Raw genomic sequence first — 26,074 nt, 5'->3', positions numbered from 1 at the left:
GTGATAAATGCTCGATTGAAGCAGGAGAGTCGTTGGAGCAGGTAATGAGTCACCAGGAGTGCTCTGTGGCTTTGTGTACCTGTATCAATGTTAGAAATACTAACTAGATTAGCAAGCTTAGGAGGTTGAGGTCGACGGAAATAGACCTTAAGAAACGGAGGTGGAGCTGCGGCTAGAATAGTTGGAATTGGAAGGACGGATATTGCCTTTTGATTTTCCGTATTAAAAGAAAAATAGGAGAAAAATACGCTGGCAAAGATCAAGTACTTTTTGGCAGCGGGATCGGAGCATTTGTAACCTTTTTGTAGATGAGAATACCCGAGAAAGATACATTTAAAAGCCTTTTGCTGGACTTTGTCTTTTCCGGGGGTAAGGTTATGAAGAAAACAGGTGCAACCAAACACACGTGGAGGAAGAAGGAACAAAGTTTGGTCTCGATAGAGTACTGAATCAACTCCTGTACTGCAAAACATATGAAGGCATACGGTTGATCAAATAACAAACACTAATAATGACATTACCCCAAAAATGTAAAGGGACATTATTGTGAATGAGCAATGTCTGAGCTGTTTCTATTAGATATTTGTTCTTTCAGTCAGCGGCTTCATTTTGTTAAGGCATATGTGCACACGAAGACTAGTGCAATATGCCGTGGGATGACATAAAAGAAGAGAGAGAAGTAGAGAAATATTCTTGGGCATTATCACTGATTAACTTCTTAATAGAAATACCAAATTGATTGCAAATTTCAGCACAAAATTTCTGAAAGATAGAGAACAACTCATATCTATTTTTCATTAAAAATAACTATGTGCACCGAGAATAGTCATCAATAAAAGTCGCAAAATAATGAAAGCCTAAGGAAGAACTGACACGACTTGGACCCCATATATTTGAATAAACAATTTCAAATATTGAGGTGGCCCTGTTATTGACATGTTTCGCACAAGTCTGCTTCCCAAGCTGACACGGCTCACATTCTAACAAAGATAAACTAGATTAACTAGGAACAATCTTCTGCAATTTCAAGAGACTCGGATGACCCAATTGACTATGGAACAATTCAGAGGAAACAACGGAAGTGAAAACAACATGTGGTGTTGGGATGGATAGCAGGTACATTCTATGGAACTCATATCCTTTTCCTATCATCTTTCCCGTACTCTGGTTCTGCAGAAGAACAAAATCATCAAGGAAGGTTACAACACATTTTAGGTTTTTGATTAATTTGCTAATGAAATAAGATTGCATGGACATACAGGTGCAAAATGGACTGATTTTATAGGTATGGAAGGCAGAGAGTGAGCTATACCTATCCCCTTTTACGATAGTCTTTGATCCATTAGCCAAAGTAACAGTAGAGAGCGTAGAAGTAGTAGTAAGAGTAGAAAGAGTATTTTTGTTATCAGAAATATTGTCAGAAGCACCGAAACCAAGAATCCATTGTTCCCGAGATGAAGACTTCGTAATATAAACAAAAGAGTTACTAGGTTGTACAGTGCAAGCAATGTGTAAAGTTGTTGATTTTTTCCTTGATGCTTGGTACTGAAGATAGTTATTGTAGTCCGCTCCAGTTAAAGTGATAGATTGAGATGATCCATCCCTGACATCAAGTGTAGGAAAAATACCATCTCCATTATGAGCCACGTTTGCTGTGTGTGGAGGACGATCATTATTGCATAGAGGCTTACCATGAAAAAGTCGACACTCATCTATTACATGTCCTTCCTTGTAACAATGAGTGCGCAGTTTATTGTTCCTCCATTTTCCTTTTCTGTATCCACCTTGAAAATTATTAGTTTGGACAGCTACGATAGATGCATCGTAGGAATTCACCTCAGACAGTGCAGATGTGATGCGTAGTAATCTTGCAAATACTTCTTCCCTAAGTTACTCGGATCAGCGGCGGATGTACATGTATTCCAGGGGGTTCATCCGAACCCCCTTCGTCGAAAAATTATATTATTTTTACATGGTAATTTTTTTTTTCTTATGTATAAATAATAGAGGCTGAACCCCCTTTGACTAGTTCGTATATGTACTACTGAACTCCCTCACTGAAAATTCTGGATCCGCCCGACTCGAACTCTTTACTTTTGGTGCCGCACCCGTGTCGACACGACATGGGTGTGAGATCCATACCCGATCTGGTCAACCGATTTTGGTACTTTGACCAAAATCGACTTGAAAAGTCCGGACAGATTTAAGTAATTTAGTAGTCAAAACAAAAGCTAAGGTGAGATTGAAGAAAACGAAATACCTTGTATAAAGAAATTTCTATGTAATTGCTTTTCTTTTTATCTCCTTCCAAGATTTTCTTCTTGAACAACATTTTTTCCTCAAGTTCTTCATATAATATCTCATAATTTATGTTTTATAACTCTATTTTTAGATATTTAAATTATTTTTTGCCGAATCCCCGCACCCGTATCCATCCGTAGATCTATATCCCCGAATCTTTAAATTGAGACCGCGAAGTACCCGTATCGGACACCTACACCCGAGTCCGAGCAACTTAGCTTCTTCCAGGGTAGGAACAGATGGGCTAGAAAGATTTGGTCATGAACTGAGGTTAGGTCTGCTCTCAACACAACCAAAGCCAAGACCATAAAGAACCTGTCTCTTGGTGTCTCCAATTTGTCTGTAAAAGACATATGAGAATCAAGTTTATCCTTCTAGAATTTTAAGAATTCTACCTGAACCAAGTAACTCGCCATGTCTTGTCGATTCTGTTGTAGATGAACAATATCAGTCACAACTTTGTAGATGGGTTGTATATTATTTGTATACAAAGTTTTGGTTTGGTTCCACACGTTGCAACAAGTCTTACAAGATGGGAACAAATTTAACAACTTAGGATCAAGTGAATTCCACAGAAAACTGCACAATTGTGCATCTATTTTAACCCAACCAGGTCTATCAGTTGTCCCAATATTACTACTATTTTTGAGCAAGTGATCTTTATATCCTTGACCTGTAAACCCCAATTCTTACAGAGGCTGCCCAAGAGGGTGTAATTACCACTACCATCTAACTTTATTGTAGTAATTGCAAGTGATGGTGTAGAGGAAACAATTGACTTAACAATCTGATTTCCAGTAGTCTGATTATCAGTTTGTTATCGCCCATTTATTTTGTTTCTTCTGGACGATTAAGAAAGAAATATGAAGATTTAGAGAAAGAGAAAGAGATCGGAAAGAAAAAATTTATACAGAAAACACCTGGAAAAAGAGAGGTGAGACTTTACAGTGTTCTGATATGGTTGATTAGCAGCCAATTGATCGATCCCTCCACTTTTCTATTTTCAGATTCTGTTATTGAGAAATGAACATTCAGATGGGGTTCTCTAGAACCTCAGACTCTGATACCATGTGAAGTTGAAAAAGGAGAGAAGAGATATTGGCGGGGCCCTTCCCTGGACACCGCGCATAGCTGTAGCTTTAGTGCACCCGGCTGCCTGATAACGGTCAACTTACACGTCAATTTAAGTGCAAGGCGGTCATCGTCAATATATTTACCCAACTTTGGAACCGGGGTCGAATCCACGAGGAACAATGTGAGTGGCGATCAAATTAATTCGAAACAATAGATTCAAGTTAAATTCAAACAAATGGTTCCTACACTAGTGTTTCTTTTTGTTTTTTCTAGTAGGAGCTACGAATAATTAGAGTTTTAAAAATTATGCACGGATCTCGGGATTATGCATTACTATGTGAGTGGCATGTGGGAGTTAGTAATCAACATCAATTTAGTAAATCAAATATGGGTAGGCTTGGTTATAGATTTTGATGCTAGTCTTTCGACAAAACACCAAACTTTCACCCATTGATTCTTTCGAATACCTAATAGGTGTGTTCAACAATTGGTAATCACAACCTCAATCTAGGCATTCCTATTTCTAGGATGATACCCATGGCATAGTCAACGTCACATTCAATCCTTACGTCTAAGATAGTGAAAATTTAGCAAACTACACACATAATTGTCTATCATTGCTTTGGTCTCCACATCCCTCTTTCGAGAATGATATGGATTCCTACACTTCACCCAAAACCCTTCTTTCGAAGATGGCCTTGAACTTTCTAGAGTTTGGAGCTTTCACTCATCAAACCCATGTGGGTATTTTGGGCTTTCACCCATCAAATCCCAACATAGCATAGCAATGATAAAACCCATAAACATGACCTACCAAATAGATGCTAACAATAACAACCCACACACACTTAAACCCCTATTCACACATAACCTCAAGAGGGAGATTTAGCTACACATAAAATAAATAAGCATAGATATTCCCATAATCCCCATTGAAATGAATTGTTGAAGAATTAAGCGAATGTTACTTAAAACTTGGCTCTCCCACAATATCAACAATGGAAGTGAGTAAATCTTCCACTTAGAAAGTCTCCAGTGTATTCTTCACCCAAAATTTATACAATATTTTCTTCTCCAAAAAATGGAGGCTATGAAGTCTAGAGTTAAAACCTAAAAATTAGGGAAGATTGAAATTATATGATACATGATAGGGTTTGAGTCATTTTGTCAAAATTGGGATCAACAACGTGCATTTCCAATTTTTCCCTTGGCTGAATATTTCTGCTCAGTTGCGATCACGCGAATCTGGCTGCGACCACGGTCACACGACCGCGGATATCTTCCGTGATCGTGGTTGGTTGACTTTCGGTTGACCGCTGACCGTTGTGCCTGAGGACTTGCTGCTTCAAGTCTTCAGTTGCACTTTCTTGCTCCCTTTTTGATCATTTTGAGCTCCAATCCACATCTTTTGATCTTGTCAACTCTATGCCGGCAAAGAGTGAATATTAGTGCGTCTAACCACAAATATGTCCCATTTATTCATTCAAATCAAGGCAATGTTCACGAATGTTGAGGGAGAATGAGTGGTAAAATCACCGCTCATCAACACGCCCAACGTAAAGTATTTGTTTGTCCTCAAGCAACACTACCTCTTACCATGAGACACAATCATTTATGCCTCAAAGTTCATAATGACTTCAACTTTAGTCGCAACCACAAGTAGCTCTATGCACATGTGCTAGGCTAATTTCATTACACCCCTATCATAAAACGCAATACTCAATGATGCATAAGACTTTAAATAGAACTAAGCTACAACAACCAATACTCTAGAGGTGGCTCCTTTTTGCCTCAATTAAGCTATACTCTATTTGCCTCATTGCTCGGGAGGTGACAAAAGTCACCCACCTCAACTTGCTCACACGCCATACTCACAAGAAAGAGTATTTTCACACACCAAACTACCAACTATGTAACAAGAAATTTTAAGTGCACAAACTCTCTCTCTCTCACTCAAAAGAAATCTCAATGCAACAAGTGTCACACTATAGGCTTGCCCCTATTTTCAGTCGCTACTACAAAGAAAGTAAATGGTTAGAGATCTCAAAGGACTTTCTAAGCTTGTAACGTAGGTTCGGGTTAGGATAGGATACCATTTAGGAACAACATGGCTACACCCTTCCTTGAACATCTACATCACCTTTTACAATTCTTCTTTTTTCGACTAAGGGCCACTCTTTTTTGTTTTCTTTCTTTTCTTATGCCTATAATTCGTTTCCTTTGTTCACCACTTTTCTTTCATTTCTTTTTCTTGCAACTTACGTGCAACACATTCCTTTGTTGGATCCTTTCTTTTTCTAAACGTTTGTTTTCATCACTTAGGCACATTAGGCATTTCACTAACACGTCGTGGCTCCAAACTTCCTTCCATCACTTTCACCACCCCCAACTTAAGCTTTAAGCCTCAAGTTGCATTTTCAAGTTCACGGAGGGTACGGTTCAAAAAAGGGATAAAAAGAATGGGGCACGGCTTGTAATGAGTTTGCCAAAGAAAGGTCTAAAGGCTCAAAGTGGGTACTAGGGATTATAATTATGCACAAGAAGGCTTTTTAGGCTAGAGAGTTCCAAAATCATGAGGATAGCGTAAGGTCATTTCTCCAACCACATACAATCACAATTAGTTTTGAAATACTAACGAGGCAAGTTCTAGATAACACGTGTACAAGAGATGAATACCAAAATCTCACCACACATGGCATGCAAAATTCGCCAAGGGGGCTCGCATGTCCCTCCCGTGAGAGACAACAGTGGAGTATTTATCACTATTTACAAGACAACAATTTGCGAGGCCACAAAAAGAGAAAAAGAATTTGTTGCAACATTGCTCACGTCCATGCCCTTGATTTTTCGAAAATTTTGAACGGAGGGGGGTTTCTTGTTTTGCAATAGCACTATCCACAATTTGCTAAACTATGGCTACAACCAAAACCTAGTCTCACATCTTGGCTCAAAATGGGCTAACTACCCATATGGCTACTCAAACTTCGCCAACATCCCTTGCATTCCTGACACTCATGCTACGGATACTCAGAATTCCCCTGCACCTATGTCTCAAAACTCAAACGCAACGCTAGTCAGGGATTACTAAAATCCACAATAAAATCTAAAGTACTAAGAGGAAAACTAAAAACTAAGAGAAAAGCATGATAATCCATAAAATCGTGGGCCCCTCTCGGGTACCCAAAAATGTGGCATCCATAACACAGATAAAATATCATCCAAACATCATCCCAAAACAACCATAGAAAGAAATATCCAGCTACACCACCAAAACAATATAAATAAATCTTGGGTCATCCCCCTGAAAGAAAGGAATGCAGTGTCCACACTGCATGTGCAGGAAGACAAAGGTAAAAGGGGCTCCCTGTATCCACATCACGAGCTATCTTCTCCTGCTGACTCGACATCATCACCACCCGCATCATCAGCTGACCACTCTGCAGGCGCCTCATCCTTACTATTTAATCTCGGTGAAGGTAGTGGATGGTTGTGTTTGAGCACCTTGAGGATGCCTTTCCACAACTTTTTGAAAAATTTGTCTCTTCTTTTCTCTCTTCACCATTTTCTTATGCGCGTCTTTGAGGTCTCTGTGAGAAGTAGCTAAGGCTGAATAGACTCTCTCCAGACTGGCCACTGTGGCACTTTGCTTCTTCTGCTCCTTCTTGTACTCCTCATAATCTGACCGAGCCACATATGAATGGCGAGCAGTAGAGGACTTTTCTGGTCCTTGAGGCAATCTGGACTATAATTCCCTCACCCCTTGCATCTGAACAGATATATCATCGAAGGCAGTGGCTGATATGGGTCTGCAAGAGTCTGTGTCCTCTTGGACTGATTTGTTCGAGTCCATCTTCCTCTTCTTACTCTGACTTGGGCCGCCCTCGCCTCTGAATTTGAGTGGACAGATGAGGGAGCCTGGGCGTACCTAAGTGTCTGTAGCATATTCCTCCTCTTTTGCCCTCCTACATAACTCAGTGATAAGGGAAGGAAGGAGAAGATAAGTACCTCTATGGTTCTTGAAGTACCGCTACTCGAAGAGGGCAATCTCACCCACATTCAGAGAAATGCCAGATAGGATACAGGCTAACCATGCGAACTCTCATGTCTGTGACAATGGTCATGTGAGTGCATGGTGAGACACTACTACAGTTGATGTTCAGCCACAACCTGGCTTTAGCCTTGAAGTCCTTGATCAAAATATCTTGCCTGGTAGTGGCCCAGGAAACTGCTTTTCCAGGGCATAAGATATCAGCCATCTAAGTCCCTGGCTCGCAACCCTTGGCACGAAACTTCTCCATGTTAGCATTTGGGAGCCCATACACTGCATTAATCTGCTCCACTCCAAAGTTCACCTGCTTACTCCGAATCTTCATTACTGGGTTTGCGAGGGAAACTACACTGAGGTTTGCGTAGAACTCACGCACCCATTGCTCATTAGCAAAGCAGGGTTCAGGGGCGAAACACATCCATTGGGTTGCAGTGAGCCTGGAATGGAATTCTGGGAACTTCTCTTCCACCTTGTCTAGGTTGATACCCCTTTCAGGGAGTAGCTTTGTTTTGTGGAAGTCTGTATTGTACTGGTGTTGACATTCTGCGGCCATGAATCGAGTGTCGTCGAAATCTCCCAATTTTTGAGTGACTTAGAACCTGTAAGCAATGCAACTCAGGCCAATATTTGAATTATCAAACCAAAACCATGCTAGAACAAACAAATAAGCTCATGAGGTAGTGTTATAGAATGTACCGGGGGCAGTTAAGGACGTGTGGACATTTTGAAGTCTGCCTGAATTTGCCCTTAGGAATGGCGATCGCGGTCATCGGACCGCGACTGCGATCGCGGTATCTGAGACCACAATTGACAGCTTCTGTGCAGTGCTCAAAATGAGATTATAACCCCAATTCTTTGTTTCAACTAGGCATGGCAACACTATAAATGCTTAACTAAAGCCTAGAATGTGTGATTGTAGCCCCTAAACTTCAAAGAATTCAAACTAAATTTATTGGGGCATTCAGTCGAACACATGGAGTACATGATTGTTTCAACCTTTTAAAGCTTAAATTTGGGTACTCAAGACTTCCCCATTAGTGTGCACTCCTACTATAACAGTCAACAACAACAGAAATTTTGACTAGGCATGTATTTAGCAATTGAAAACACTAATTTAGGCCATTTTTTACAATACAGGTCCTAAGCATGTGATTATAACAAAGCCAAGGAAATTGAGACAACTTACCAAACTAGAAGATGCACGAGATGAGTTGATACTTGAAAAGGCAATGAAAAGCCACAAATTTGAGAGTATTTTGAGAGAAATTGGAAGAATTGCATGGGGGAAATGGCATTTGAACGGTTTTTAAGCTGATAAGGTCGCGATCACGAAACTATGACCGCAATCGCGATCACGCGGCCGCTGCGAGGTCATAGTTCCGCGATTGCGGTCACGCGGCCGCCGCGATCAAGGAGGCACAGACTGCGGTCGTGGTAACTGAGACTAGACAACCGTGGTTCTTGCCTTTTCTGCTCAGTCCAAACTTGCCAATTTCTTACTTTTCTTTCTCAAATTCGTTCAAAATGCCCCGTAGCACCACATTTGATGGATTATGCATGTGCAAAAACATAGATGAAATCTACTCTAGCATGCTCAATTAAAAAGGATACGTTCCACTTTTTTGGTGGCGTATTGGGTTGCCTCCCTTCGAGCGCTTAGTTCCACTCTTTCCTTTTGTGTTTCCACTTAGAAAATTTGAATCTCCGTCCCAGCTTTCGTTCAATATGCAATGAGCAGCAGAGGGACAGAAAATTCAAATCTTCCAAGATGAAACTTGGAAGAGGTGATAAAATGGCAAGCAAGCTTCGATCTCGCCATTTTGAAGACTTGAACCTTTTACCCAACTTTACATCGATCTTCCGGATTGGCTCCGTGGGTAGAAGGGTGTACATCAATAGGCCATTCCTCTTACATCGGAAATTGAATTCCTTGGCCATTGATGGATGAGGTTCCCTGTGTTCCTTTGGAATGTCAAACTTTAACATATAAGGGTCGGACTCCGCCTCCCCACAACCCTCCATTTGTTTAAAGGGATGGATCCTCATCACATCCTCTATGCCTAATGTTGAAAAATGGGTTGAACGAGGTCCAACCCCTAATTTTGGGTTAGCCTCCTCTAAAGCATTTTTACCCTGAAATGAGCTAGAGTCATCATAAGATGTTTGCATTGATTTTTCTTTTGACTCTAGTACCATTTCTTTTATTTGGTTTTTTCCATCTCGTATGATCCGGGTTGTTGGGAAGTCCCCGAGGAGTCTTTGCTATCAAGCCCATTATCATAGCTTGGTTTCTCTTCTCGACAAACCTCCTCTTTGGAAATGGGCATGGTTGTAATGTTTGCAAGAATTATGTTCTTGCCCAATTCCGTTGCCTTGACATTTGCCCATTCGAACACCCCATAGGATTTATATAAGTCTTGCGCATCCTCCTCGGTTATAGTTACCCAATCCAAAATGGTTTGAAGCATTGCTCCAAGACCAATGGATCCAGTTTGTTGCTCCTCCCCCTTCTCATCATAAGACCTATCAATCTCATAAGAAGAATTAGCAATTCGGTTAGTATAATAGGGGAGGGAGCATTTGGACAATCATCCCAATGTCCATCTCGACCGCTACATAATGAGCACCTATACTCCCTATAGGATTGAGGTGGTGATTCCATCTCTCTCTCCAGGGAGCATAGTTACAATCTCTCATGAAGTGTGGTACATCATAATTTGGACATGGGTAGTCACGATAGGATTCCCAACTACCAAAGTCATATTTGTAAGGAGATGCCATAGAGAAAAATAAAAATAAAATAAACTCTACCTATAAAAGAAAATCACAAACAAGTATATACAAGCTTGAATTCAAGCAAGTAGCTAAAATTCCAAACTAACTTAATACGCCAAATTGTTCCCCGACAACGGCGCCATTTTTGATAACGGTCAACTTACACGTCAATTTAAGTGTAAGGTGGTGGTCATCAATATATTTACCCAACTTTGGAGTCGGGATCGAATCCACGAAGAACAATGTGAGTGGAGATCAACAACAACAACAACAAACCCAGTAAATTCCCACATCGTGGGGTCTGGGGAGGGTATAGTGTAGGCAGTCCATACCACTACCTCTAAAGAGGTAGAGAGGCTGTATACAATGTGAGTGGAGATCAAATTAATTTGAAATGATATATACAAGTTAAATTCAAACAAATGGTTCCTACACTAATGTTTCTTTTTGGGTTTTTCTAGTATAAATTCGGGGCTACGAATAATTAGAGTTTTAACAATTATGCACAGATCTCAGGATTATGCATTACTAAGGGAGTGACATGTGGGAGTTAGTAATCAACATCAATTTAGTAAATCAAATATGGGTAGGCTTGGTTATAGATTTTGATGCTACTCTTTCGACAAAACACCAAACTTTCACCCATTGATTCTTTCGAATACCTAATAGGTGTTCAACAATTGGTAACCACAACCTCAATTTAGGCATCCCTATTTCTAGGATGATACCCATGGCATAGTCAATGTCACACACCCTTATGTCTAAGATAGTGAAAATTTAGAAAAATACACACAGTTGTCTATCATTGCTTTGGTCTCCACATTCCTCTTTCGAGGATGATATGGATTCCTACACTTCACCCAAAGCCCTTTTTTCGAAGCTGGCCTTGAACTTTCTAGAGCTTGGAGCTTTCACTCATCAAACCCATGTGGGTATTTGGGACTTTCACCCATCAAATCCCAACCAACATAGCATAGCAATGATAAAACCCATAAACATGACCTACCAAATAGATGCTAACAATAACAACCCACACACACTTAAGCCCCTATTCACACATAACCCCAAGAGGGAGATTTAGCTACACATAAAATAAATATGCATAGATATACCCATAATCTCCATTGAAATGAATTTTTGAAGAATTAAGCAAATGTTACTTAAAACTTGGCTCTCCCACAATATCAACAATGAAAGTGAGTAAATCTTCCACTTAGAAAGTCTCCAATATTTTCTTCACCCAAAATTTATACAATATTTTCTTCCCAAAAAAATTGAGGCTATGAAGTCTAGAGTTAAAACCTAAAAATTGGGGAAGATGGAAATTATATGATACATGATAGGGTTTGAGTCATTTTGTCAAAATTGGGATCAGCAACGTGCATTTTCAATTTTGCCCTTGGGTTGAATATTTCCGTTGAGCCGTGATCGCGCGGATCTGGCTGTGATCGCGGTCATGTGACCGTGGGTAACTTCCGCGATCGCGGTTGGATGACTTTTGCTTGACTGCCGTGATCGCGGTCAACGGACCGCGAGAACGGTGCCTGAGGCCTTGTTGCTTCAAGTCTTCAGCTGCACTTTCTTGCTCCCTTTTTGATCATTTTGAGGTCAATCCACATCTTTTGATCTCTTCAACTTTATTCCTGCAAAGAGTGAATATTAGTGCATCTAATTACAAATATGTCCCATTTATTCGTTCAAATCTAGGCAATGTTCGTGAATGTTGAGTGAGAATGAGTGGTAAATTCACTACTCATATCTGCCCTTTAGAGAAGAGATATTGGGAATTATTGATTGATTATTCCCCATGTTATGGGATCAAATAGTTGTTACAGATAATGTAAATAAGGGAAGCAAGTACGAAAATATTAAATAATCTCCTAATTGCCTGAATTCTACGGATTAGCAAATGTTCTCATATTTACTCTAATTATACAATATATTCTCATATAACACTAATTATACCATATTTAACCGTAACAAACATTGCTGGAATGCCATTATATAGGCTAATTTTTTTAATTAGCAAAAAAATCATGAATTTTTAACCAAGCTTTTATAGATTTTGCTCGAAAAAGAAATTACTCCGTTGAAACAACTAGTCATTGCATATAAATAAGAAATAAGAAGAAATACTCGATTAGAACTCTATGATTAGTCGTAAATGATTTGTTATTTAGTTAAAGATAATGGAGTTTCTGCCATTTTTTAAAGATGTGGCCGGAAAAGGAAAAAATACGCAGTTGGAAGTTGGAATAAGTAGTTACTGCATTAAAACACAACAACAACAAACCCAGTATATTCCCACCTAGTGGGGTCTGAGGAGGGTAGAATATATACAGTTCATACCACTACCTGTAAAGAAGTAGAGAGACTATTTCTGATAGACCCTCGACTCAAGACACAGGACAATATACAAAAATATTCAAAGCATGAAACATGATAAAACTAACATAGATACAACATCCACAAAAGTAATGTACGATACCAAACAAAAGACACCAAAACCCTCCTAACTACGGACTACGATTCATCCACCCACCTTATCCCTCTATCCTAGTGTTTTTCCTCCAAACCTTCCTATCCAGGGTCATTTCCTCAGTGAGACGTAACTGCTCCATGTCACGTCTAATCACTTCTCTCCAATATTTCTTCGGTCTACCCCTACCCCGCTTTAAACCATCTAACGCTAGTCTCTCACACCTACGATCTGGGGCATCCATGTCCCTCCTCATCACATGACCAAACCATCTCAACCTCACTTCCTGCATTTTTTCCTCCACCGATACCACTCCCACCTTCTTCCGAATAATCTCATTCCCAACTCTGTCAGCCCTTGTAAGATCACACATCCAACAAAACATTCTTATTTCCGCCACCTTCAACTTTTGGATATGGGAAGTCTTAACTGACCAACACTCCGCTCCGTACAACATAGCCCGCCGGGCTGCAACTCTACACTGCATTAAAACAAGAAAGAAAAAATATACAATTGGAACTCCATTTTTTATGGTGAAAACATTTTTATTTGGCTAAAATTAATGGAGTTCCAGCCTATTTTTTTTTTTTTTAAATAAAATATATATTTGGCTCAAAAAGAAGAAAGGCACAATTGGAACAAACAACCATTACATACAAAGAAGCAGCAAATGTTGTAGCTATTATTTTTGTCAAAATTTTGTTATTGGCTAAATATAATGGAGTTCTATCCAAGTTTTTCCTTTTTCTCATCAGATTTGGCCCGAAAAAAGAATAAGTACTTGAAATGCGTTGCAATTAAAGAAGAGAGAAAAAGAAATACAAAGTTGAGGTGAAATATGTTTTGTGCATAAAGAAGCAGCAAGATGAAATACATAATTGGAACTAGTAAACCATTGTAAATGGTTATTTGACAATTAATGGTTGGGAAATATTGTACCTGAAAGCTGTTTTTCCCCTTATCTCACACGCCTAAAAGAGATTGTCTCCATGTCTTTTGTCCCATCAACGTGCAGGTTGCTAAAGGTTATCAAATAATCAAGTCAGAGCAGTTGTTAGCACTGCAAAAACTTTTGATTTGCATAAATGGTGCCATGTTTAGGGGGTAGTTAGGTATTGTATAGGCTGAGTTATTGTTTTTGTTTTTTGGGGACAAGTAACAGATTCAGTAAAAAGCTTAGCCACCCCCCAGAAGTTGCTAAGTTGGAAACTTTACAAGCATCAAAAGGGTGCTTAAACCCCTTGCCCAGAACCTATATAATTGTACATTGCCAATTAAATCTACCAACTCCATCACCCCCTACCCCCCAAAGCAGGGCCAAAGTAGAACTAGGTATTGCCCAAGTTATTCCCAAAATACAAAAGAACATGTTCCAAATATTTATAGTTTTCCTGCAGTGTAGGAATAAGTGCTTATTGCTTTCACCCTCCTGTTCTCAAAAGGACATCTTGAACAAATTTGAAGACCTCCTTTTTGTTGCTTATCTTGGGTTAGGCAAACTTCCCTATTCACCAACCAGACTAGGAATGATAGGGATATTTACTTTCCAAAATTGTTTCCAAGTCTAATTCTCCTTTACAGGACTTCTTTATTTCAACTGCCAATGCAGTGACATTACTGTGAAAGCCTCTATAATGTTTAGTTTCCATCTGAGTCTACTCAGCGCATCCACCAAAAGTCCCAAATGTCTGAAGCAGTGCGACAAAACTCTACCTCCTGGTCATTAAGAGCCTTCCTTAAGATTAGTTCAATCTTGTTGACTTCACATTTGGTTGATCATATCATGTTGTTGGAGACTTATAGAATAAAGAACTGGAAACATAGACTTCAGATTGCTCTTCCCAATCCAGTGATACAGGCCAAAAATTAGTTTTTCTTTCATCTCCCACAATGATCTCCACATTTTTCCAGTAGTCTTGCCATTGATTTCTGATAGTTCTCCACACACTGCTACCATAGGGACTATTAACAATTTAACATCATTTGTGCCAGAGGCTGTTTCCATATGGCAGGAGGTCACTCATAGACGCCTTGGAAACAACCTTTGTCAGAATGCAAGGTAAGGCTGCGTTCAATAGATCCTTGTGGTCAGGACCTTCCCCGGACCCTGCACATAGCGGGGAGCTTTAGAGCCACCGGTTCAGCATCCCGTATTTCTGGGATATGAAATTCCTCCAAAGTGCCCTACTTATCCTCATTATTGAACCACCAATGCCATTTTTGTAGTAGACTTTATTATGCAAACTCGGTTCTTTATGCCCAAATCACCATGTTTCTTGCTCAAGGTTATAGCCTCCCACTTAACTAGATACTGCTTTTCTTCTCTTTGTTCCCTTGCCAAAGAAAGCCACTTCTCAATCTATCGTCAGTTCTTTTTTTGACCCCGTTGGGTAATGTAAAGATAGACATGATGTAAGTTGGAAGAGCGTCAAAAACTGAATTAGTGAGAGACAGTCTCCCTCCTAGGGAATGATACTAGGATTTCCACCGTGACAATTTTTGTCATACCTTTCTATAACCTAATTCCAGATTTCTATAGAACAGTTTTTGGCCCCCAAAGTGATATGCGAATTCCTAGCTCGAGACCTTTCACACGAAGCCAAGCACGTGAGTTGCAACAAATCCAAGCCTTGTTCACATTCTTGGCCATGTGTGAGGCCCTTGTGAGCCCATCTAAGGGCCTATATTTAATAAAATGTAAAGAGGCCCACCAAGACACCCCAAACCCACCCAGTTAAATGCCAAGGGTAATTTGGTCTTTGTCCCTCCTTTCTAAGTGACTATATAAGCCATGTAATAGGGCTAGCCTTGCTTTGGTTCATTCCTATTATTCAAGAAACAAAGACTTATAAATTTTTGACTTCTCTTTCTTATCATTTGGAGAGGCCAAAACCAAATTCTCACTAGTAGAGTGATACTAGTGTTGTATCTTGGCTAGAAACTAGGTTCTTGAGGTTCTTTGAGTTCCTCTTGGTCCAAGTAAGAACTTGGTATTGATATTTATTAGTCTTAGGGTCCTTTTCTTGTTAGGGTTCTTAGATTAATGAATATTGTGTGTCAAGTTTCTATCTCTTTCTTTGTTAATCTTGTTAACATTGTGTTGTTGAATATAAAAGTCTAGTAAAGCCGTGTGGGGCTCTTTCGATTCACTAGCAATATTATCTTTGTTGTTCTTGTTGTTAAACTCACTTTTCTAGTTCAAACAAGTGTTGCAAGCCTAGTGAAGCCGTGTGTGGCCATTTTCGATTCACTAGCACTTTGTTGTTCATCTTGTTGTTCTTGTGTTGGTTGGAATCTCTTGATACACACTTAGCATTGTATCATTTGGTATCAAAGCTCAAGGCTAGGTTTTGTTCTTACAAAAACAATCTTGGAAAGCTCTTACCAAAAAGTGTGTTCTTGAACATTTTGGTAAAAATATTGGTTGTAGATCTACAAAAGTTTTACTTGTTTAGTTGTTTCTTGTGTTGGTTTCTTTCTCATCAACACGAAGGGTGTCTAAATCTAAAGTTGCGCTTAATGAAAAAGTGAATTGTGTTGTGAAAAAAAAAAAAAACCTTGGAAGTGACCATTGTGGTGTATTATTGTTGTGTTCTTGAAGGTGTTGATGTTGTGTTCATCCTAAACTTCTCCTCATCTTATGTCTTAACTTCTATAAAGATAAATAGATCCAAAAAGATTGTAAGACAAAATTGAAAATTGTTTGTGAGAAGACTTGCCAACATCACCTTTTCAAGACTTGACAACCACTTTTCCTTAAAACAAGGAACCTTGTCTTGTGGGACTAGTGAGGTCAAACATCACCTTTTGAGTTTGAAAAAAAAAGGAGGTTTGAAAAATGTTACAACACTTTATGTTTTCCATCCCAATAACAAGTCATCCATTACAAAAGATCTAAGGGGACTAAGACTTCAAGTTGATGAACTATTTATGTGGACCCACGGCCATTGGCATGCTGCCACATCACTCTAGTTACTGTTCACGTGATAATTAAGCTCAAATTTGGATGTTCTAGTTTCTAATTATTGATTCCTAGTTTCCTCTAATTGACTTGAGAACTAATTAACAAACTAGTACATTCCTACTAGCTTGTCAATTAGTCACTTGAAGCCTTGTGTTCGTGTCAACGTTTGTTTGTGTGCTTTTGTCGTTTGAATACGTTGTAACTCTTGGCTCTAGTCCGACGAGAATTCTTTGAGTTTCAAACAAGAATCCATTCCGGGCAAGAGCATACTCATACCTTACGGATTCACGGGTTCCTAGCCAATCTACAACTCTTGTGGAACTTGAGTGTGAGTGAACCAAGAGAGTGTGAGTGAGGAGAGGGATTTTAAGCTAACTTGTTTGTTGCTTGTGTAGGTGATATCTTGATAATGGAGGGAACCACGTCTCAAATCGTGGATTCTAATGAAATGGAGAATATGAGGGTCACTCTTGATGCTATGACCCGAGCTCTTGAAAGGTTGAGTACGGAAGTGGGAGCCATAAGGGTAGAAGTGACAACTATTAGTGGGTGGTTAGAACAAGTGGAGAGTCAAAGGAACTCTTGTCCTTCTACTCCTCGACATGTTTCGTCAAGTGGACATGATAGAAATTCCTCCACCACCGTTACTCCCGAAACATGGCCACAATTGCCAAATCCTTCACTAGCTCCACTAAATGCCGCAAGCCAAACCACTTATAACCCTCTAAACCGAGACTCCAATAGACCAACCCATTCCCAAATGTCTCAAGTTCCGCAAGAGGTACTCGGGCGTCAAATGCCTTCACAAAATCCGAACCCCCCCTTCCAAGCTCCACTAATCCAAAGACCACCACCTCCACAAAATCCAATTCCTCCGAATCAAGTTCCAAATGTCCAAAATCGTCCCGTCCACCTTGAGGAATATGGTAGAGAGGATTATGGAGGGTATGGAGCCTTTGACGATGCCTACATGAGGGAGGAAGAGATGAGAGGAGGTCGTGTGGATCCAAGGAGATACCGAGGGTATGGAGAAAGGGGAAACCGACACCTAGAGATAGACGTAGGCATCAATACCATCAAATTGAGCCTACCTATCTTTAAGGGTAAAAGTGACCCCGAGGTGTATCTTGCTTGGGAGTTGGCGTATGATAAAGTGTTTCAACTGAATGATATCTCGGAGGAGAAGAAGACTTGTTATGCCATAGCTCATTTTGAAGGCTATGCTAACACTTGGTGGGAATACGTCAAGCGGTTCGGCAACGAGTTGGTAGAGGGACAACCACCACCATGGTTTCGGTTGAGGTACCTAATGAGGCAACGGTATCTTCCTGAAAGTTATCGTCATGAGTTGCTTGCCAGGTTGTACAATTTGCGACAAGGGAATCGAAGTGTTATGACATACTATGACGAGTTTCAACAACTCATGTTGAAGCTTGATCATTGGGGAGAACAAATTGGTCATGACATCATTCGGTTCAAGTGTGGGTTGAACAAAGAGATCTCCACTCATTTGACGCTTCACAAGTTTGATACCGTTGAAGGGATTTTCCAAGCGGCTCTTGAGATTGAAAAGGAGCTTAAAGAGAGGTCGTCGTTCAAGGCAAAGGGACCATCAACCTCGGGTTGGCCGAGGAGCAAAGATATGGTTCAACCATCTTTGGGTTGGCCCAAAAACAAGGACCAACCCGCCACTACAAGGCTGTCTGAGCCTAAAACAGTTCATAAATTTCCTCCCCGGCAAGAAGCTCACAAGTATCCTAATCCTAAAGGGTTTCAATGTTTCAAGTGCCAAGGTTGGGGACATAAAGCCAATGAATGTCCAAACCGGCGCAATGTGATCCTAAGGGAAAGGAGATTGTATTACCTTGGTAAGGAAGTGGGTCTTGAAAAAGAAGAGAATGAGGCCGAGCCTCAAGATGGAGAGAAACCCGAAAATAAGCCACATGATGATGATGATTGTGAGGATGCTTATCCGCAAGAAGGGGAGTGCGTGGTTCCAAACTTTGTAGTGAGGCGTGCCATGATTAGTAAGGCGATAGATGACCCTAGCCAACGGGAGAATTTATTCCATATTAAATATCTTGTGAAGGGAAGTGTGTGTACTATGGTGATAGATAGTGGAAGTTGTGCGAATGTGGTTAGTGTTGCAATGGTGAACTTCTTGAAATTGCCGACTACACCTCACACTAGTCCTTACAAGTTGCAATGGTTGAATGAATGCGGCGAGTTAAAGGTCACAAGGCAATGTGTGATACGTTTTAAGGTAACCAACTACCATAACGAGGTGCTTTGTGATGTGATACCAATGTAAGCTTGTCACTTGTTGTTAGGAAGGCCTTGGCAATACGATAGGTCGACCAAGCATGATGGAAGGTCCAATTGGTATACACTTGAGAAGGATGGCCGAAAGGTCGTTCTTCATCCATTATTGCCTTCCCAAGTGAATGGATTATACCAAAAGATGCGGGAATTGAGGGAAAAGGGAAAGAAGGCCGAGAGTGAGGGAAAAAGAGGGGAACCCGAGAGTGAGGGAGTAGGGGAAACCGAGGGGCTCCTAATTTCTAAGGGGCAAGCAAGTGTGGTGATGATGGCTAGGAGGAAAGAATTATTTGTGGATCATGACGAGGACACTCCGATGCTTCTCTTGGCTCATTGTTTTAACACTAATGCCACTAACATTTCCATTTCTCCTCCCATTTCTCATGTTTTGCAGGATTACGAGGATGTCTTCCCAAAGGAATTAACGCAAGGATTGCCCCCACTTCGGGGAATTGAGCACCAAATAGATTTTGTGCTGGGTTCACAATTGCCCAACAAACCGGCTTATAGGAGCAACCCGATGGATACCAAGGAATTGCAATGCCAAGTTGAAGAACTCCTCAACAAAGGATATATCAAGGAGAGTATGAGCCCTTGTGCGTTTCGGGAGTTACTAGTTCCCAAGAAAGATGGGACTTGGCGTATGTGCGTTGATTGCCGAGCCATCAACAAGATAACAATAAAATATCGTCACCCTATTCCTAGGTTAGATGATATGCTTGATGAATTGAGTGGTTCGTGTTTGTTTTCTAAAATTGATTTGAGGAGTGGCTATCACCAAATTCGTATGCAATCGGGTGATGAATGGAAAACCGCCTTCAAGACTAAATTAGGTCTCTATGAATGGATGGTTATGCCATTCGGCCTAACAAACGCTCCAAGTACTTTCATGAGGCTAATGAATCACGTGATGAAGCCATTTATCGGAAAGTTTGTGGTTGTTTATTTTGATGATGTATTGGTGTATAGTAAGTCCTTAGATGAGCATGTAAAGCATTTACAATGTGTGTTTGATGTCCTCCAAAAGGAGAAGTTATATGCTAATCTAGAAAAGTGTTCTTTTGGTGTCCATGAGGTTGTATTTCTTGGGTTTGTGGTGAGCTCAAAAGGGGTCGAAGTGGATGAATCTAAGATTGACGCCACTAAAAATTGGCCAACTCCCAAAATCGTAGGTGAAGTGAGAAGCTTCCATGGGTTGACTAGTTTTTATAGACGTTTTGTCAAAGGATTTAGCACCATTGCCGCCCCCTTGACCGAAGTGATTAAAACGGATCGACCTTTCAAGTGGGGAGATGAACAAGCTAAGGCCTTCGAGGACTTGAAAGCTATGCTCATCTCGGTTCCTTTGCTACAATTGTCGAATTTTGACAAGACTTTTGAGGTCGAATGTGATGCAAGCAAAGTCGGCATAGGCGCGGTTTTAATGCAAGAATTGAAGCCTATTGCCTACTTTAGCGAAAAGCTCAAAGGAGAAACTCTAAACTACTCTACGTACGATTTAGAGTTGTATGCCTTGATTAGAGCCTTGGCCACTTGGCAACATTATTTGTGGCCTAAAGAATTCGTGATCCGAACGGATCATGAATCCTTGAAGCATCTATGGGCACAAGACAAGCTTAACCGGCGGCATGCCAAATGGATTGAATTTATTGAAACTTTCCCTTATGTTATTCAATACAAGAAGGGTAAAGACAATGTGGTTGTCGATGCTTTGTCCCGAAAACATATGCTTGTGTCTACTTTGTCGTCTAAGTTGATGGGGTTTGAAAGCCTCAAGTCTTTATATCCCGAGGACCCTCACTTTGCTCTTATCTATAGGGAAAGTGAAGAGTTGGAAAGGGATAGGTGGGTTACGGATAGGGGTTCCCATCCCTATACCAAATTTGATGGATACTTGTTTAAAGGTAGACGATTGTGTGTTCCCTCAAGTTCGTGGAGAGAATTATTTGTGAGGGAAGCACACAATGGCGGTGTAATGGGCCATTTTGGGGTCGAGAAAACCCTCGGAATTTTGGAAGAACAATTTTATTGGCCTAGAATGCACAAGGATGTGACCCGGATTTGCGGCCAATATGTTGAGTCAAAGGAGCCAAGTCACGGCTCCAACCCCACGGGTTGTACACCCCATTGTCCACCCCTTTGCGTCCTTGGCTTGACATATCAATGGACTTCGTGTTGGGATTGCCGAGGACTAGAAGGGGGTGGGATAGTATTTTTGTCGTGGTGGATCGGTTTTCCAAGATGGCTCACTTTATTCCTTGTTCTAAATGTGATGATGCGCCTAGCGTAGCCTCTTTGTTTGTTGATAATGTTGTAAAACTTCATGGTGTTCCGAGGACCATAGTGAGTGATAGGGATTCTAAATTCCTAAGCCACTTTTGGAAATCCATGTGGGGTAGACTCGGTACTAAGTTGTTGTTTTCGACTTCATGCCACCCACAAACCGATGGCCAAACGGAAGTAGTAAATAGGACCTTAGGGTCTATGCTACGATCCATGGTTAAAGGAAAAATGACTTCTTGGGAGGAGCACTTACCGTTGATTGAGTTTGCTTATAATCGTGTTATACACTCGAGCACGGGGATGACACCCTTTGAGTGTGTATACGGCATCAACCCCCTCACCCCTTTGGATTTAACCCCTTTGTCAAGTGATCTTGTGATAAGCTTTTAGATGGAAGCAAACGGGTCGAGGCCATGAAAAAGCTACATGAGAAGGTGAGGTTGCGGTTGGAGAAGAAAAACCAAGAAGTTGCGAGACGAGCCAACAAAGGAAGAAGAAAGCTCATTCTTGAACCGGAAGATTGGGTGTGGGTGCACCTAAGGAAGGATAGATTCCCGTCTCAAAGGAATGTTAAGTTGATGCCACGGGGTGATGGCCCGTTCTAAGTATTAGAAAGGATCAACGACAATGCCTACAAGATTGATCTACCCCCGAAATATCAAGTGCACAACACTTTCAACGCGTGTGATCTCTCTCGGGTGGAAACGGTGGAGGATGACAATGATCCGAATTTGAGGACAAATTCCCTTCAAGATGGAGAGGATGATACGGGAATTCCTAGCTCGAGACCTTTCACACGAAGCCAAGCACGTGAGTTGCAACGACTCCAAGCCTTGTTCACATTCTTGGCCATGTGTGAGGCCCTTGTGAGCCCATCTAAGGGCCTATATTTAATAAAATGTAAAGAGGCCCACCAAGACACCCCAAACCCACCTACTTAAATTTCCAAGGGTAAATTTTTGACTTCTTTTTCTCATCATTTGGAGAGGCCAAAACCAAATGATATTGATATTTATTAGTCTTAGGGTCCTTTCTCTTGTTAGGGTTCTTAGATTAATAAATATTGTGTGTCAAGTTTTTATCTCTTTCTTTGTAAATCTTGTTAACATCGTGTTGTTGAATATAAAAGTCTAGTGAAGCCGTGTGGGGTTCTTTCGATTCACTAGCAATATTGTCTTTGTTCTTCTTGTTGTTAACTCACTTTTCTAGTTCAAACAAGTGTTGCAAGCCTAGTGAAGCCGTGTGTGGCCATTTTCGATTCACTAGCACTTTGTTGTTCATCTTGTTGTTCTTGTGTTGGTTGGAATCTCTTGATACACACTTAGCATTGTATCACAAAGGCATCCCCAAATAAACTATAGGAAGAGCTCCCACCTGGCAGTCAAGGTTCCTGGCAGAGATAGCAAACTTGGAACATCATTGACTGGATAAAGAAAGCTCTTTTGCCCATTAACATGTAACGTGCCATAGCTTCAAAAATAGCTAGGATGGCTTTGAGACGTCTGATGTGTACCACATCAGCTTCACAAAATACTGAGTCATCAGCATACAAAATATGAGATATTTCCATTAATTCCCTGGCATTTGGTTGAGATCCGAAGCCTTTGATCCAACCATTCAACAGTGCAACTTTAATCGTATGATTAAGTCCTATGTCCTTCCCTGACTATCTAGAATAGAAAAGGTGACAAAGGATCACCTTGTCTAAGCCCCTTCGAGGTTGAAAAAATAAACCTTCAGGCCCACCATTTATCTGCATACTTCAGCATATCACCTGCATTTATTTATTCAATCCTTAACTTAGGCTTGGCTGGGTATGAGCCTTATTTCTTCAATATCTAACAACGGATTGACTAAGTTATGAACCTCAATCTCTAGGATGTTTGCTTCTTAATCTCCAAGATTATTTGCTTGTTACTACCTATCAATGTTAGTTTTCAGGGTTTAGACTAGCCTCATGGTTTTGGCTGAAAAAGGAGGTTCTAGGAGGACCATTGTTACATGGTTATAAGTTTTAAGATTAAATGCAACAAACTCTAGTTCAAGGGGGAGATTTTTTTTTTTAACACTTGCTTCTCCCAAGTGACTGGCTTACCCTCCCTCCCATTCCCCACTTTAACCTTTAAGTTTCATGTTCATGCCAGTGACTACTCATTTTCCTTTTCCTTCTTGCATGCCATAAAAGTTATGGTTTTACTTGGACGGTTGAGAGTTCAAAAAAATGCTTCCCCCTCTCTTTGTTTTCAAATTCCAACCCAGTCCCCGACTTTGGTTGCTTGACTGGTGGTGTAACAATCCCCTTGTATAGGTTGGATCTACCTTATTATTAGAGAAAGGACTAAGTTTTTCAGCTTGTTGACTAGGGTTGGCAACTAAGTCAAGTCTATGAGGCCTCATAACATAAGCAAGTCGTTGAGTGCTACAGTGTTATCAAAGACACGCTTAAGTCTATGAGGCTCAAACCGCGTTGCGTGTTTCACCTCGCTTTGTGTGTGCTTCACTGTTGTCATCAAGTTTTTAAGGCATACTTTTTCCTTGTCAATGAGTCTCTTTTGAAGAGGTGAGGCTAAACAATTGATATTTCATATCGTAATTGTTTTTCAATTTCTTTGTTCATATATTTGTCATTCATGCTTATAATTATTAGTCTTGTATTAAACATAAATATTTGTATTTTTTCCCCTTTTGTGCCCTTTTTCATTGAAGCCCACGCTTTAATTTGTGCTTTGCGCTTTAAGCCCCAACAGATCTTAGAGCTTTTTTAGCGCTTTTCGCTTTTGATAACACTCTGAATGCTACCATAAGTATGAGTCTCAAATTTTGATATTATTTGTTATTCCAATTGCTAACGATCTTGTTTTACTTCAGATGGACGTACGTGGATCCCTTGCAGATCTTTTTAATATGCAGTTGAATCCGCTATTGGCTCAGAGTTATTGAGAGCCATGTGAGGCATGATTTTCTATGAAGAGCTCATGATTTTCAACCTCTCTACTGCTTTCCTCAGCATATCGATATTTTAATAGTTTCTTCGCTAGATTTAAAGGCTTAACATTCTGCCGCCTCTTGCAATAGAGGGAGATATATGATTCACATATTATGAATGTACACTTATCATGATAATAACAATTTTGTCGGACTTGCAGAAGATGACAGCCTTGATTGTGCAAGCATGGACTTTATCAGTCTTTGTTCCTAGTTTTCGGACCATATGGTGGGTCATTGTAATTATAATGCGCTATTTGAGTTGGTTCTCTCAAATAAACGAGGTCTTAACCCCCTTTTCTTTAACGGGTTATATTGGTAGCGACTTTGTACTATTGTTAATCTTAAAATATCAAAAGGATGAAGTTATTTTTATTTTTTCTTGTATAAATCTGTTAAAACTTCGTAGAATGCTTCATCACTATTGAAAGATTTGGAACCTAACATATGGTCCGAAAGCCTTATACTTTTTGAAAAGTGGATCAGGGAAAAACAACTCTCTGCATCATTTATCAGTTTTCAACATTTATTACTCCAGTATCTATTTACATGAGATGGGAGAAAGGCATAGATAGTTGATTTTGGGGACGGTCATATTTGCCCTTGGCACTCTCAGAATAGGGTCATATTTATCTTTTGTCATACTTTTTGATTATATTTGCTCTTGCTATCCAACGTTGGATACATATTTGACCTTGGGCTGTACAGTTCTGTGGCTGCATGTTAGGACCCAAAATTCGAGGTCATGGTGACACCTACTCCAACCCCAACTTTGGTAGGTAAGTTCAACTCAAAAGAGGAAAGATAATGAAAAGAAAATATATAATAAGCAAAACACGAGAATTTAGAATAAAGTAGAGCAAATATGATAACAAGGCAAATATCTGAATCATACAACTGAACTCCCTAATATTTAGTGTCATGATTAGGAGCAACTCTAAAATTGACATGAAGTATAAATACATAATATCCGACTCTAAATTAAAGTAGAAAAAGAAAAGGACTAACTGAAGTCGAGAAACATGCTTCGGGTTGGGAGCTCACGTTCACTTTGAAACTTCACAGCTGCACGAATCACGATTTGGTAGCACTTGAACTAGATTCTGCACCAAAGGGGTAGAAAAGAATGGAGTGAGTACGATTTATTTGTACTCACTAGGCATCACAAGACGACCAAGCTAAGTAGACAACTAAACAAGTAAAACTAAACAAGTAAAATAATACTATGAATGACATATCCGCCCTACAAACAGAAAAGTCCCAAGGGCTCAGATCCTAATAGAATAATTCAATTTCTACCACAATATAAGGCTACCAACACCACACAAAAAAGAAGTCCAATCCATAAATTATTCACATAAAAGAGAAGAAAGGTGGTGCAACACAATAACATGGTATAGGTGCAATGCTCGACTTATCACCTCATCTACACCCTCTGAGCTTGAGCTTCCAAGAGAGGACCCATGGAGGTTTGCAACTCATATACTAATCACAATCTCATTTATCAAGAATCTTATCAGCACTTTCCTCGGCTAAGGCATTTTATAAAATGGTTCATTTTCGTTCGCAAAGAAATCCAAGTTCCATAGTATCATCAGTTTCATGAAAAATGAGATATGAATGAGTATGCATGATCTTAGTAAACTCAAACCATACAATAATCAACTCAAAAAAGATATGATCGGACTCAAATCACCCAAATCTCAACTAAACAATATGCTCCTCATGGCAATAGAATAGTAAAGAACTACACAAGGCATCAATGAAGTCAACACAAGCTCCCACTTGGGTATCTCAATGATAAGAAGCTCTCTAATAATAAAATCAACACAAGTCCCTACACGGG

At 40.1% G+C, this 26,074-nt stretch overlaps 1 protein-coding gene across 1 annotated transcript in view; it reads left to right on the top strand.

Moving 5' to 3' along the window:
• The window catches only part of LOC107852876 (brefeldin A-inhibited guanine nucleotide-exchange protein 5), a 95,001-nt gene extending 70,398 nt beyond the window's left edge, over window positions 1-24,603 (top strand). The window contains exon 34 of the mRNA XM_016697922.2: window positions 24,112-24,603. Coding sequence (XP_016553408.2) covers window positions 24,112-24,183 — 72 coding nt within the window. The 3' untranslated portion in view covers window positions 24,184-24,603. The remainder of the gene's footprint in view (window positions 1-24,111) is intronic.
• Window positions 24,604-26,074: the final 1,471 nt, after the last annotated feature.

This window comes from Capsicum annuum, chromosome 3 (genome assembly GCF_002878395.1).
Source record: "Capsicum annuum cultivar UCD-10X-F1 chromosome 3, UCD10Xv1.1, whole genome shotgun sequence".
In the NCBI taxonomy this organism is placed as follows: domain Eukaryota; kingdom Viridiplantae; phylum Streptophyta; class Magnoliopsida; order Solanales; family Solanaceae; genus Capsicum; species Capsicum annuum.
The sequence above is the reverse complement of the archived record's forward strand: the minus strand, read 5'-3'. Positions and strand labels throughout refer to the sequence as shown.